The sequence below is a fragment of the Nicotiana tomentosiformis genome, chromosome 1 (assembly GCF_000390325.3).
Source record: "Nicotiana tomentosiformis chromosome 1, ASM39032v3, whole genome shotgun sequence".
Taxonomy (NCBI): Eukaryota; Viridiplantae; Streptophyta; class Magnoliopsida; order Solanales; family Solanaceae; genus Nicotiana; species Nicotiana tomentosiformis.
Window position 1 is genome coordinate 71,524,006 of NC_090812.1, and position 15,405 is coordinate 71,539,410.

At 39.9% G+C, this 15,405-nt stretch overlaps 1 protein-coding gene across 1 annotated transcript; it reads left to right on the top strand.

Annotated features, from left to right (window-relative positions):
- The first annotated feature begins 14,412 nt into the window (after positions 1–14,412).
- LOC104106032 (uncharacterized) lies at positions 14,413–15,196 on the top strand. The gene is made up of 2 exons (XM_009614494.4): positions 14,413–14,866; positions 14,951–15,196. Exons 1-2 carry the CDS (start codon positions 14,464–14,466, stop codon positions 15,034–15,036), a joined length of 489 nt encoding a protein of 162 aa, XP_009612789.1. The 5' UTR covers positions 14,413–14,463; the 3' UTR covers positions 15,037–15,196.
- The last annotated feature ends 209 nt before the right edge of the window (positions 15,197–15,405 follow it).

Sequence of the window (15,405 nt, forward strand, 5' to 3'; positions counted from 1 at the left end):
AATAAGTTTTGTGGGAAGATTGTTGAGATCAAATAAGTAAAGATTGAGTTGTGGAATGAAGGAAATCTTGTAGAAGAACCTTGTAACCAAATTTACAAACCTAGTGTTTGATAAAATGCTCAAATGAGCTGAAACCATGAAAATCTTCCTAATTATGGTTCACTTTTGTTATGTTTCTAAATATATTGAAGTTTCTAGGATTTTCGGAACCTCGTAGTAATGTAAGGAAGGCTCATGAAAGATTGGAGCCGTCCGGAGGTCAATTCACGTGAGAAAGCTATTTTGGAATATCGGCCTAAATTCAAAAAGCTAACTATCTTACCTAACCTTGAGTGGGGGAATTACCCCTTAGGCATCGAGTCTTATGTGCCATTTGTGAAATGTGAAAAGCCGTGTACGCGAGGTGACGAGTATGCACTCGGGCTTATATGTGAAATATTTACTAAGTTAAAGTCTTGGGCATATTGTGTAGTAAATTGAATAATTGATGGCATTTATTTAATCATCTATTTGCCATACCTCAATTCGCATTTATTGAATTTATTTTTATATGACGATTTGAAGTGAATGTTAGTTTTATATTTATGTGAATTTTGTGAGTTTGATGGTTTGATATTTCTTGAAATTTAATTTCATTATGGATTTTTTCTATGCAAATAATAAATTAAATGAGCTTAAGAAGAGGTGTTTATATAATTATTGAGAATTTAGATTAATGAAGATGTTGCCCTATGCTGAGTAATTTCTATCTCTGCTGATTATTTTTGAGGTCTTATACACATTGTGTGGAGTCTTCGGCTATTTGTTGTGAAATTAATTAATTTGTTATATCTTTGGAATTAGTTGTGTCCATTGGGCAAATTGTGTTATGAATTAATTTTTGTTATGCTGTCGTGATAATATTCTGTGTAAATTGTTGAGTTATTATTTTGAGGATATAAGGGTGTCATTTCACTGTTGATATTATGTGGGTATAAGGGTGGCATTTCACTGTTATTATGTATGTTAGGATATTGTCTACGCAGAGCGATAAGGATGGCTATAGGAGAGATAAGGGTGGCTATAGGAGAGCTAAGGGTGATTATAGGAGAGATAAGGGTGGTTATATGTAATGACCCAACCGGTCATTTTAATTTTTAGAACCCCGTTCCCTAAAATAAAACTTTTTGTAGGTGCTTTTAATGATTTATGACTTGCGGGGATGGTTGGTTCGGGATTTGGAAGTGTTTGAGGTGAAACCGGAACACTTGGTTCCTTAAGTTGGCCTTAAAGTGCTAAGTTTGACTTCGGTCAATATTTTGGAGAAAACGACCCCGGAATAGAATTTTGTTGATTTCAACATCTCCGTATGGTGATTTTGGACTTAGGAGCGTGATCGAAATTTTATTTGAAAGTCCGTAGTGAAATTAGGCTTGAAATGGCTAAAATAGGAATTTAAAGTTTGAAAGTTTGACCGGGGAGTTGACTTTTTGATACCGGAGTCGGAATCTAATTCCGAAAATTTTTATAGCTCCATTATGTAATTTATGACTTGTGTGTAAAATTTGAGGTCAATCGGAGTTGATTTGATAGGTTCCGACATCGAATGTAGAAGTTAAAAATTCTAAGTTTCATTAAGCTTGAATTGGAGCATGATTCGTGATTTTAGCATTGTTTGATGTGATTTGAGGTTTCAAATAAGTTTGTATGATGTTTTAGGACTTGTTGGTGTTTTGGGTTGAGGTCCCGAGGGTTTCGGGTGAGTTTCGGATGGTTAATGGATCAAAAGTAGGACTTAGCTGCTGCAAAAGCTGCTACAATTTTTCTGCTGAAAATGCTGTCAAAATCGGGCTGCTTGTCAAAATCGAGCTGCCTGACAAAAATCGAACCCCTGACAAAAATCGAGGTCCCTGACAAAATCGAGGACCCTGACAACTCGAACCCCCTGACAAAATCGAGGTCCCTGACAAAAATCGAGCTCCCGAGATCGAGCTCCCAAGAACGAGCTCCTGAGATCGAGCTCCCAAGATCGAACTGGACAGATCGAGCTCCCAAGATCGAAATGGACAGATCGAGCTCCCAAGATCGAAATGGACAGATCGAGCTCCCAAGATCGAATTGGGCAGATCTGTAAATTATAAAAACAGAGGCATTCAACCCATTTGCCATTTTTGACAAACTTGAGCTTGAACAGAGGCGACTTTTGACAGATTTTCAAGGAAATACATTTGGGGTAAGTGATTCTAACTCAGATTTGATCAATATACACTAATATATCATTGTTTTCACAATTTAATTAGTGTTTTGAGATTGAAATTTGGAAAAAGTTTAGAAATCTCATAGAAACGAAATTTTGAGATTTTGGTGTCGATTCGGAGTCGGATTTCAGTGAAACTGGTATGGTTGGACTCGTAATTGAATGGATTATCGGATTTCATAACTTTCGCCGGATTTCGAGGTGTGAGTCCCGCGGGCAAATTTTTAATTAATTTCGGTTCTTTTCTTTAAAATGTAGTATTTTCTTATAGAATTGATTCCTATAATATTTAGTGATCGTATCGAATTATTTTGGCTAGATTCGAGCCAGACGAAGTTGGATAATCGTGGAAAAGGCCTTATATTGGATTAAATTGGAGCAAGACGAGGTAAGTCTCTTGTCTAATCTTGTGAGGGGGAAATTACCTCATAGGTGATTAAGATTAAATAATTATTGCTAATTGTGGGGGCTACGTACGCATGAGGTGACGAGAGTCCGTGCGTAGCTACTGTTAATGCTAAAGTCCGGGTAGTTTAGGACTCAAAGCATGTATTACTTGTGTAAATTATATTCTTTGATTAGTTAATATTAATTGATATATTAATTAATATTAATTGATATATATGAATATATTGTGAATTGTTTGATAAAGATATTAAAGGATGGAAATCTCATAGGCTTGATTTTCTATTTAAATCAATTAATTGTTAAAAGAAATTGTTCTCCTCCCAAATTTATCTTATAATAAACATACTGTCCTTCCGGAGGCACATAAGAAAATGTCCTCCTTTCTTGTGGAGCGGGCCGAACGCCTCGGCAGGATAGATGCATCTATGGATCGCGCCGCACGTCCCTCGGTAGTGTACACGACACTCTGGATCGGGCCGTACGTCCTCGGCACAAATCGTGCTTAATAATAATAATTACACGATACTTTAATAATTTATTTCAGCTTTGGAAGCTAATTAATAAATTGGAAAATCCTTAGAATTTAATAAATTATTATTCTTGCTTGTTTATGGAATTAATTGTTACTCCTGTAAATGAGATTTAAATTGATAAATTGGAATTTTTCTGAATTGAAGGAATTTAATTAATATATTGAGAATTGTTACATTTAAAGGAATTTGATTATCTCTGCTAATTAAATAAATTATTGTAAATTCTGTAAATCATGCTGATTTAAATATTCTAGTTATATTTCAGTTATTATTATTGACCCATAGTGAGTGTCAAAGTCGGACATCTTGTCTCTACCACTTCGAGATTAGGCTTGATACTTACTGGGTACACGTTGTTTACGTACTTATACTACACTTGCTGCACTTTTTGTGCAGGATCTGAGACAGGTACTAGTGGAGGACCTATCATCACATACCCACGTCATCCCGAGGCATAGTGGTGAGCTGCCTTTCTGAGCCGTTCTGCAGCTACCAGTGTCTCTTCTTATATGTATATTCTGTCTATTTCATTTCAGACAGTATTTGGAGTTTTGTATAATCTACTAGATGCTCATGCACTTGTGACACCGGGTCTTGGCACACACACATTGGTAGAAGTTGGTATTTTATTATTTTTTTGGAATAAAAGTTTAACCAATGTACGTATGACTTATTAGTTGGCTTGCCTAACTGTAGTGTTGGGCGCCATCACGACCTATAGGTAAAATTGGGTCGTGACAACATGGTATCAGAGCACTAGGTTTACGTAGGTCTCACAAGTTATGAGCAGACCTAATAGAGTCTTGCGGATCAGTACGGAGACGCCTGTACTTATCTTCGAGAGGCTATATAGTGTTAGGAAACTACCTTTCTTCATATTCTATCGTGCAATTGATGTAGTACTAAATATCCTTCTCTTATTCTCTCACAGATGGTGAGAACACGCTCTAATGAGATTCCAGACCAGGGAAGAGCTACTCCCCAGTTGCTAGAGGCCGAGGCAGAGGCCGAGGGAGGGCTCCAGCCTGTGGTAGAGGGCGAGGACGTCCCAGGACTATTCCGATTATGCCGCCAGTGGATCCAGCAGAGAATCCCATTATTGAGGAACAGGGTGAGGTGCCTGTGGCAGAGCCAGCTCCGGTGGACTTCACATCTGCACCGGAATTTCAGGATGTCATGGGTCGTATGCTGCGATTCATGGATAATATGACTCAGGTCGGTTTATTTCCGGCAGACCCAACCACATCTCAGGCGGGCGGGGGAGCACAGACCCCTACCGCACAGGCTCATGGACAAGCAGCTGCTGTATATCAGACCCAAGGTGCACTACCCGTGGGTGGAGTCCAGCCAGTGGCAGCAGCTACACCTGAGCCCAGGCCAGCTGTAGCCGCTGATCCTCAGAAACTATTGGACAGATGGACTAGACTACATCCTCCTGTCTTCGGGGGTGAGCGACATGAGGATCCACATGATGTCATTGATCGTTGCAAGGATAGACTGTACAACATGAGGATATTGGAATCCCATGGGGTTGATTTCGCTACTTTTCAGCTAGAGGATAGAGCCCGTAGATGGTGGCAGTCTTATGCTCTTGGCAGACCAGCAGATTCTCCTCCCATGACTTGGGACAGGTTCACCCGTATCTTCTTGGACAGGTATATTCCACCCTCCCAGAGGGAAGAGTTGCGGTTTCAGTTTGAGCAGCTCCAGCAGGGTCAGATGTCAGTGACTGATTATAAGGTGAGGTTTTCTGAATTATCTCGCCATGCACTAATGATACTCCTTACTGAGGTGGAGAGAGTGCGAAGGTTTGTAGCCGGTTTACATACTGGTATTCAGGACACTATGGCTCGAGAGGTTGAGATGGGTACTTCTTATGAGCGAGTTGTGGATATAGCCCGGAGGATTGAAGGTGTACGTCAGCGTAGCCGAGAGCAGATTATGAGAGATAAGCGGTTCAGGTACTCTGGAGAGTTCAGAGGTGCTCCGTCCGGGGGCAGAGGTCAGTTCGTGAGGGGACAGTCCAGCAGACCCCCATATCCAGTACCACCACCTCCTCGAGGTGCTCCAGTGCGACCTTATCTCAGTACTATCCCAGAGAGTTCTCACCGCCCACCAGCTATTCAGGGTCCTCCCAGTGGGTATTCAGGTCCCTAAGGCCAGACACTTAGTCAGCAGCCCATCGCACCGAAGACTTGTTACGAGTGCGGGGATCCCAGTCACATGCGGAGGTTTTGCCCCAGGCTTCGAGGTAGACCAATACAGCAGGGTCAGCAGCCTATGCTTACCGGACCAGTTGCTCCACTAGTAGTCCGACCACCCAGAGGTGGAGGACAGGTGGGTAGGGGCCGTCCTAGAGGTGGAGGTCATCCAAGCGGAGGCCAGACAGTTGGCGCTCCAGCTCGGTTCTATGCTTTTCCGGCTAAACCAGATGCAGAGGCCTCAGATGTTGTGACTACAGGTATTATTTCTGTTTGTGGCAAAGATGCCTCAGTATTATTTGATCCAGGATCTACGTATTCATATGTGTCATCTCTATTTGCTCCATTCCTGGGTGTTTCTCGTGAGTCCTTGAGTACTCCTGTATATGTGTCCACTCCTGTGGGCGATTCTGTTGTTGTGAACCAGATCTACCGGTCCTGTATTATTACATTCTGTGGTTATGAAACTAGAGCAGATCTCCTATTGCTTGAGATGACCGATTTTGAAATTATTCTGGGCATGGACTGGTTATCTCCATATCATGCTATTCTAGATTGTCATGCCAAGACTGTTACCTTGGCTATTCCAGCATTACCTAAGTTGGAGTGGAAAGGTTCGCCTATTAGTTCATTTAATCGAGTTATTTCTTTTATAAAGGCTCAACACATGGTTGAGAAGGGTTGTTTGGCTTATCTAGCCTATGTTTGGGATACTACTGCAGAGACTCTGGCTATTGATTCAGTGTCTGTAGTTTGGGAGTTCCCCGATGTATTCTCGTCAGATCTTCCAGGTATGCCACCTGATCGTGATATTGATTTCTGTATTGACTTGGCTTCAGATACCCAGCCTATATCTATCCCACCGTATAGCATGGCTCCGAAAGAATTGAAAGAATTGAAAGAACAGCTTGAAGAGTTACTAGCCAAAGGATTCGTTAGACTGAGTATATCGCGTTGGGGTGCACAGTATTATTTGTGAAAAAGAAGGATGGAACAATGCGGATGTGTATTGATTATCGCCAATTGAACAAAGTCACTATTAAGAACAAGTACCCGTTGTCGCGTATTGATGATCTATTTGACCAGTTGCAGGGTGCTAGGGTATTCTCTAAAATCGACTTGAGGTTGGGGTACCATCAGTTGAAGATTCGGGATTCGGATGTTCTGAAGACTGCTTTCCGTACTAGATATGGTCATTATGAGTTTCTGGTAATGTCTTTTGGTTTAACTAATTCCCTGGCAGCATTTATGGATCTGATGAACAGGGTATTCATGCCATATATTGATTTGTTTGTCATTGTCTTCATTGATGACATATTAATCTATTCGCGCAGTAAGGAGGAACATGAGCAGCATATGAGATTAGTGCTTCAGACATTGCGGGAACAAAAAGCTATATGCTAAGTTCTCTAAATGTGAGTTCTGGCTTGAGTCTGTAGCATTTTTGGGACATATTGTATCGGGCGAAGGTATTAAAGTTGATCCCAAAAAGATTGAGGCAGTTCAGAATTGGCATCGTCCCACTTCGGCGACTGATATCAGGAGTTTTCTGGGTTTGGCAGGTTATTATCGTCGGTTCGTGGAAGGTTTTTCATCTATTGCAGCACCTTTGACCAAATTAACCCAGAAGGGTGCCCCATTCCGATGGTCCGATGATTGTGAGGTGAGCTTTCAGAAGCTCAAGACATCATTGACTACAGCACCACTGTTAGTGTTGCCTTCCGGTTCGGGGATGTATATAGTGTATTGCGACGCTTTGCGCGTTGGCTTGGGTTGTGTATTGATGCAGGAAGGGCAAGTTATTGCATATGCTTCACGTCAGCTGAAGCCCCACGAAAAGAATTATCCGGTACATGATTTGGAGTTAGCTGCGATTGTTCACGCTCTTAAGATTTGGAGGCATTATATTTATGGGGTGTCTTGTGAAGTTTACACTGATCATCGCAGTTTGCAGCATTTGTTCAAGTAGAGGGACCTAAATTTGAGACAACGTAGATGGCTGGAGTTACTAAAAGATTATAATATTACTATCTTGTATCATCCGGGCAAAGCAAATGTGGTTGCAGATGCCTTGAGCAGAAAGGCGGAGAGTATGGGTAGTTTGGCTTTCATTTCAGCAGAGGAAAGGCCATTAGCCTCAGATATTTAGTCCTTGGCTAACAGACTTGTGAGGCTGGACATTTCAGAGCCCAGCCGAGTTCTTGCATGTGTTGTGGCCCAATCTTCACTATTGGAGCAGATCAAGGCTTGCCAGTATGATGACCCACACCTGGTGGTTCTTCATGAAACGGTACTTCGAGGTGATACCAAGGAAGTTACTATTAGAGCGGATGGTGTTCTGCGACTCCAGTATCGTCTATGTGTTCCTAATGTGGATGGGCTGAGGAAAAAGATCCTGGAAGAGGCACACAGTTCTCGGTATTCTATTCATCCAGGTGCTACTAAGATGTATCGTGACTTGAGGCAACATTATTGGTGGCGACGAATGAAAAAGGACATAGTTGAGTATGAAGCTCGGTGTCTAAATTGCCAGCAAGTTAAATATGAGCACCAGAGGCCGGGTGGCCTACTCCAGCAGATGACCATACCAGAGTGGAAATGGGAATGAATTACTATGGATTTTGTAGTTGGGTTGCCGCGGACCTTGAGGAAGTTTGATGCAGTTTGGGTGATTGTTGACAGGTTGACCAAGTCGGCACATTTTATTCCTGTTGTGACTACGTATACTTCAGAGAGGTTGGCCCAGATTTATATTCAGGAGATAATTCGGTTGCACGGTGTGCCAATTTCCATCATATCAGATAGAGGCCCTCAGTTTACTTCACATTTCTGGAGAGCAGTACAGAGTGAGTTGGGGACCCGTGTAGAGCTCAGCACAGCCTTTCATTCGCAGACCGATGGACAGTCAGAGAGGACAATTCAAATTTTGGAGGATATGCTCAGGGCATGTGTGATTGACTTTGGAGGTCAGTGGGATCGTTTCCTGCCTTTGGCCGAGTTTGCTTATAATAACAGTTACCAATCCAGCATCGAGATGGCTCCATTTGAGGCTTTATATGGTCGGCGATATCGTTCACCTATCGGATGGTTTGAGCCAGGTGAGGCTAAGTTATATGGTACTGATTTGGTAAGGGATGCCTTGGAAAAGGTAAAGTTGATTCAGGAGCGACTTCGTACAGCACAGTCCAGACAAAAGAGTTACGCGGATCAGAAAGCACGTGATATATCATTTATGGTAGGTGATAAAGTTCTCTTGAAGGTTTCGCCGATGAAGGGAATTATGAGATTCGGGAAGAAAGGCAAGTTGAGCCCAAGGTTTATAGGTCCATTTGAGGTGTTGAAACGAGTTGGGGAGGTTGCTTATGAGCTTGCCTTGCCTCCCAGCCTATCGGGAGTTCATCCAGTTTTTCACGTATCTATTCTCCGGAAGTATCATGCCGACCTATCACATGTGTTAGACTTCAGCACAGTTCAGCTAGATAATAGCTTGGGTTATGAAGAGGAGCCAATTGCCATTGTTGATAAACAAGTTCGCCAGTTGAAATCCAAGAGGATTTCTGCAGTAAAAGTCCAGTGGAGGGGCCAACCAGTCGAGGAAGCGACTTGGGAGACCGAGGAAAACATGTGGAGCAGATATCCAGACTTATTCAGTACTTCAGGTATAATTCTAAACCCGTTCGAGGACGAACGTTTATTTAAGAGGTGGAGAATGTAATGACCCAACCGGTCATTTTAACTTTTAGAACCCCGTTCCCTAAAATAAAACTTTCCGTAGGTGCTTGTAATGATTTATGACTTGCGGGGATGGTTGGTTCGGGATTTGGAAGTGTTTGAGGTGAAACCGGAACACTTGGTTCCTTAAGTTGGCCTTAAAGTGCTAAGTTTGACTTCGGTCAATATTTTGAGAAAACGACCCCGGAATAGAATTTTGTTGATTTCAACAGCTCCGTATGGTGAATTTGGACTTAGGAGTATGATCGAAATTTTATTTGGAAGTCCGTAGTGAAATTAGGCTTGAAATGACTAAAATAGGAATTTAAAGTTTGAAAGTTTGACCGGGGAGTTGACTTTTTGATACCGGAGTCAGAATCCAGTTCCGAAAATTTTCATAACTCCATTATGTAATTTATGACTTGTGTGTAAAATTTGAGGTCAATGAAGTTGATTTGATAGGTTCCGACATCGAATGTAGAAGTTAAATATTCTAAGTTTCATTAAGCTTGAACTGGAGCATGATTCGTGATTTTAGCGTTGTTTGATGTAATTTGAGGTTTCAAATAAGTTTGTATGATGTTTTAGGACTTGTTGGTGTTTTGGGTTGAGGTCCCGAGGGCCTCGGGTGAGTTTCAGATGGTTAATGGTTCAAAAGTAGGACTTAGCTGCTGCAATTTTTCTGCTGGAAATGCTGTCAAAATCGGGCTGCCTGTCAAAATCAAGCTGCCTGACAAAAATCGAACCCCTGACAAAAATCGAGGTCCCTGACAAAATCGAGGACCCTGACAACTCGAACCCCCTGACAAAATCGAGGACCCTGACAACTTGAACCCCCTGACAAAAATCAAGCTCCCGAGATCGAGCTCCCAAGAACGAGCTCCCGAGATCGAGCTCCCAAGATCGAACTGGACAGATCGAGCTCCCAAGATCGAACTGGGCAGATCTGTAAGTTATAAAAATAGAGGCATCCAACCCATTTGCCATTTTTGACAAACTTGAGCTTGAACAGAGGCGACCTTTGACAGATTTTCAAGGAAAGACATTTGGGGTAAGTGATTCTAACTCGTATTTGATCAATATACACGAATATATCATTGTTTTCACAATTTAATTAGTGTTTTGATATTGAAATTTAGAAAAAGTTTAGACATCTCATAGAAACAAATTTTTGAGATTTCGGTATCGATTCAGAGTCGGATTTGAGTGAAACTGGTATGGTTGGACTCGTAATTGAATGGGTTGTCGGATTTCATAACTTTCGCCGGATTCCGAGATGTGGGCCCCACGGGCAAATTTTTAATTAATTTCGGATCTTTTCTTTAAAATGTAGTATTTTCTTATAGAATTGATTCCTATAATATTTAGTGATTGTATCGAATTATTTTGGCTAGATTCGAGCCAGACAGAGTTGGATAATCGTGGAAAAGGCCTTATAGTGGATTAAATTGGAGCAAGACGAGGTAAGTCTCTTGTCTAATCTTGTGAGGGGAAAATTACCTCATAGGTGATTAAGATTAAATAATTGTTGCTAATTGTGGGGGCTACGTACGCACGAGGTGACGAGAGTCCGTGCGTAGCTACTATTAATGCTAAAGTCCGGGTAGTTTAGGACTCAAAGCATGTATTACTTGTGTAAATTATATTCTTTGATTAATTAATATTAATTGATATATATATATATATATATATATATATATATATTCTTTGATTAATTAATATTAATTGATATATATGAATATATTGTGAATTGTTTGATAAAGATATTAAAGGATGGAAATCTCATAGGCTTGATTTTCTATTTAAATCAATTAATTGTTAAAAGAAATTGTTCTCCTCCCAAATTTATCTTATAATAAACATACTGTCCTTCCGGAGGCACATAAGAAAATGTCCTCCTTTCTTGTGGAGCGGGCCGAACGCCTCGGCAGGATAGATGCATCTATGGATCGCGCCGCACGTCCCTCGGTAGTGTACACGACACTCTGGATCGGGCCGTACGTCCTCGGCACAAATCGTGCTTAATAATAATAATTACACGATACTTTAATAATTTATTTTAGCTTGGGAAGCTAATTAATAAATTAAAAAATCCTTGAAATTTAATGAATTATTATTCTTGCTTGTTTATGGAATTAATTGTTACTCCTGTAAATGAGATATAAATTGATAAATTAGAATTTTTCTGAATTGAAGGAATTTAATTAATATATTGAGAATTATTACATTTAAAGGAATTTGATTATCTCTGCTGATTAAATAAATTATTGTAAATTCTGTAAATCATGCTGATTTAAATATTCTAGTTATATTTTAGTTATTATTATTGACCCATAGTGAGTGTCAAAGTCGGCCATCTCGTCTCTACCACTTCGAGATTAGGCTTGATACTTACTGGGTACACGTTGTTTACGTACTCATACTACACTTGCTGCACTTTTTGTACAGGATCTGAGATAGGTACTAGTGGAGGACCTATCATCACATACCCACGTCATCCCGATGCATAGTGGTGAGCTGCCTTTCTGAGCCATTCTGTAGCTACTAGTGTCTCTTCTTATATTTATATTATGTCTATTTCATTTCAGACAGTATTTGGAGTTTTGCATAATCTACTAGATGCTCATGCACTTGTGACACCGGGTCTTAGCACACACACATTGGTAGAAGTTGGTATTTTATTATTTTCTTGGAATAAAAGTTTAACCAATGTACGTATGACTTATTAGTTGGCTTGCCTAGCTGTAGTGTTGGGCGCCATCACGACCTATAGGTGAAATTGGGTCGTGACATTATATGAGCGATAAGGGTAACTATTGGTATTGTCAGGGCGGAGGGATAAGGGAGGCTATTATATGAGTGATAAGGGTGTCTATAAGAGAGATAAGGGTGGCTATTGTCACGGATGATATGTGATGTTATGTTGTGATTTTTCTTGTGTTTATTTTTATACCTTGTGCAATTTATCTTGTTGTTGGTAAATTGATAGTAGTCTGATTTATATTGAAATTGAGAGTCTGTGGCTATTATCAGACGGATTATGAAAAGAAATATGGGCACGGGGTGCCGTGAGTAAATAATGATGATATTGGCACGTGAATTGTCCGTGCAGTTGAGATATGAAACGTGGGCACGAAGTACCAGGAAAAATATGATGGTTTTATTATTGGCACGTGAACTGTCCGTGCATATGTGATATGAAAAATGAGTACGAGGTACCGAGGAAATATGATGATTTAATTATGAGCACGAAGTGCCGTGAAAATATAAAAAGGGCTGAGACCCGTATTTTTATGATTATGAAATGAGGTGTCACATGGTGACTTTTAATTGAAAGAATTATATTCAAAATATTTATTTGGAAGGATTTTTATTCAAAAAGTAGTATTTGAAGGAATTGTATGTGAAAGATATTTATTTGAGGAAATTACATTTGAAAAAGAGTTATTGAAAGAATTATATTTGAAAGATATTTATTTGAGAAAATTATGTTTGAAAGAATTATATGTGAAAGATATTTATTTAAAGAACTTGATTTAATTGGGTGTACTTGTATTTATTATTTGTTGAGCAATATTAATAGTATTTTTGTTGCCATGCCGGGCATATTACTGGTTGATTTGTGTTACCCTTATTGTTATTTGTTTCCTATTATTTTGTATACTATATTGCACAGGTTATTAGACTAGTGAGTATCTTGACTGTACCTCGTCTCTACTCCAATGAGCTTAGTCTTGATACTTACGGGGTACCGACTGTGGTGTACTCATACTACACTTCTGTACATTTTTGTACAGAGCCAGGTATTGGAGATATCAGACTTAAACAGAGTTAGAGTGGGATCGTAAGGATTCAAGGTAGAGCTGCTTAGTCGTCGCAATTCCTTGGAGTCTTTCCATTTTATTGTACTGTTATTTATTATTCAAACAATATTGAGTATTCGATCCTTGAGATCATTTCATGTATTCAATTAGAGTTCGTGACTTAATATTACCAGTCTTGGGAGGTTGTTATATTTGTAATTATTTCCGTTGTTGGTAAAAAAAATGGCTTAAATTGTTATAAAATCGGCTTACCTAGTCTTAGAGACTAAGTGCCATCACGACGCCTGTGGCAAGATTTTGGGCTGTGACAATTTCTTTGGCCTACCCTCACTTTTCCTCAAGCCCGCCATATTCAACCTCTCACACCTCCTGACCAAGGCATCTATGTCTCTCCTCCTCGCATGCCCAAACCATCGCAGCCTCGATTCCCGCAACTTGCCTTCCACGGATGCCACTCTCACCTTGTCCCTAATAACTTCATTTCTAATCTTGTCTTTTGTGGTATGTCCACACATCCATCTCAACATCCTCATTTCAGCTACGCTCATCTTCTGGACATGTGACTACTTGACGGGCTAACACTCAACCCCATACAACATAGCGGGTCTAACCACTACCCTGTAGAACTTGCCCTTAAGTCTAGGCGGCACATTCTTGTAAAACCCCCGAAACTAGCCTCCATCTCATCCAACCCGCTCCAATGCGGTGAGTAACATCCTCGTCAACCTCCACGTCGCCTTAGATTATAGACCCAAGATACTTGAAACTATCTCTTTTGGGAATGACTTGAATATCAATCTTTACTTTCACTTCTTGTTCATGCCTCTCGTCGCTCAACTTGCACTCCAAGTATTCAGATTTTGACCTTACTCAAACTTGTAACTTTTTAATATCCATCTTTAAGAGTACATTGACGTGTTAAGGGGTAAAGATAAGTGGCCTTTGTGTTGTGTGCAATTTTTTGAAGATGTTTTTTCAAAAAAAAAGTTTCAAAACTATTTTTAGAGGGAAAAGAAATTGTTCAGTGAAGAATAAGTATGAGACAGTTTTTTTTTAATCTAAAAAGTTGTTCTTTCACTCATGGAACACTCACACATATTGATGCAGTTTATAACTATCCAACACGTCCAATCTTTTCTTTCAAAATCTTTTTTCTTTCATACAACTCTTTCTACAGTTCTGCAATCATGGGTGGAGGTGAAAGCCCGGCTATGGATTCTGTTTCTGTCCTAGTAAATTTTGTTCAACAATATAATTATATTAAAAAAATAATTAAATTTAAATATATCTTAAATTTACAAATTTAAAAATAAATATTTAAAATTATTGTTTAAATATTTAAAATTCATTAAAGTTGACCCCTGATGACGTGGACCCACATAAGAATCGAATATACTGAATTCCTAGTAAGATTATGAGAGACCCTGGTCAGGCCAGCCCACCCCCCCCATATATATATATTCAAGCAATCAACTCCTTTTCTTTACTCAGTCTCCCTCTTCAGACACAAAAAAACGGCGGCTCCAGTTGAGAGTGGTGCTGTGGGCCCAATGTCAGAACCACCCAAAAAAGCTCTATTCAAACACAAATCATGGTCTCCTGACATTCAACGTGAAGAAGTTTGGCTCAAACGTAAGAGAACTAACCGTATGCGCCTCGCCGCCATCCGCCGTTCCATGAGCCTCCCCACCGCTGCTGCCGCTGCTGACGACCGTCGTTCAACGAGCGTCACCAACGAGGACCTCGAAGAACTCCGTGCTTGTTTTGAGTTAGGATTCGGGTTTGACCCGTCGGATGATTTGGATCCGAAGCTTACGAAAGCTTTTCCCGCTTTGGAGCTTTATCAAGCTGTTAATAAGTTATCCAGATCTTCTTCTTCTGTTTCGACGGTAACTTCCGATTCATGTGAAACTCCGTCCTCAGGCGAAAGCTCCGTCTCCATTGTTGAACCAGGTAAAAAAAATTACAAAATTCACACAGAATTTAACTCACGTGATTGTAGCTGTTCATGTTTTTTACTATTTTTTTTTTATGAAGGTGATGATGCGGAGACAGCGAAGAAGAGATTGAAACAGTGGGCACAAGTGGTGGCTCTTTCAGTGCGAAGATCACCTTCGTTTTAGTTCTTCCTTTTATGGATACTTCGGGAGGAAGAAATTAATTTAAGTTAAACTCAAAACTCTGTTGTAAGAGTAGGTGCAAATTAAACAAGATGTATAACTATATATATCTGTTTGAAAATTGATCAATTATATATAAATGGAACTGAATGCTTATTTACTACATCTGTCTATAGCTAGCTACTCCTATTAGAAGTTCTTTTCCTTGTTCTATATCTTAATTAATCATCAAATTATGGATTTAGATTTTCTTTTTAAAAAATTTATTAGACGAGAGAAGGGAAACGGGACGAAACTACGAAACCAGTGAAACTTAATGCACACTAATATCACTAAACTACAAGGCCTTAGTGATAAAGTTATAATAAGTGA

What these genes read in the sequence shown, in the direction of transcription:
- LOC104106032 (XM_009614494.4), top strand. Translation starts at nt 14,464, where the DNA reads ATGTCAGAACCACCCAAAAAAGCTCTATTCAAACACAAATCATGGTCT. An exon ending in CGTCTCCATTGTTGAACCAG is followed by an intron (nt 14,867 to 14,950) that starts GTAAAAAAAATT and finishes TTTTTTATGAAG; the next exon opens with GTGATGATGCGGAGACAGCG.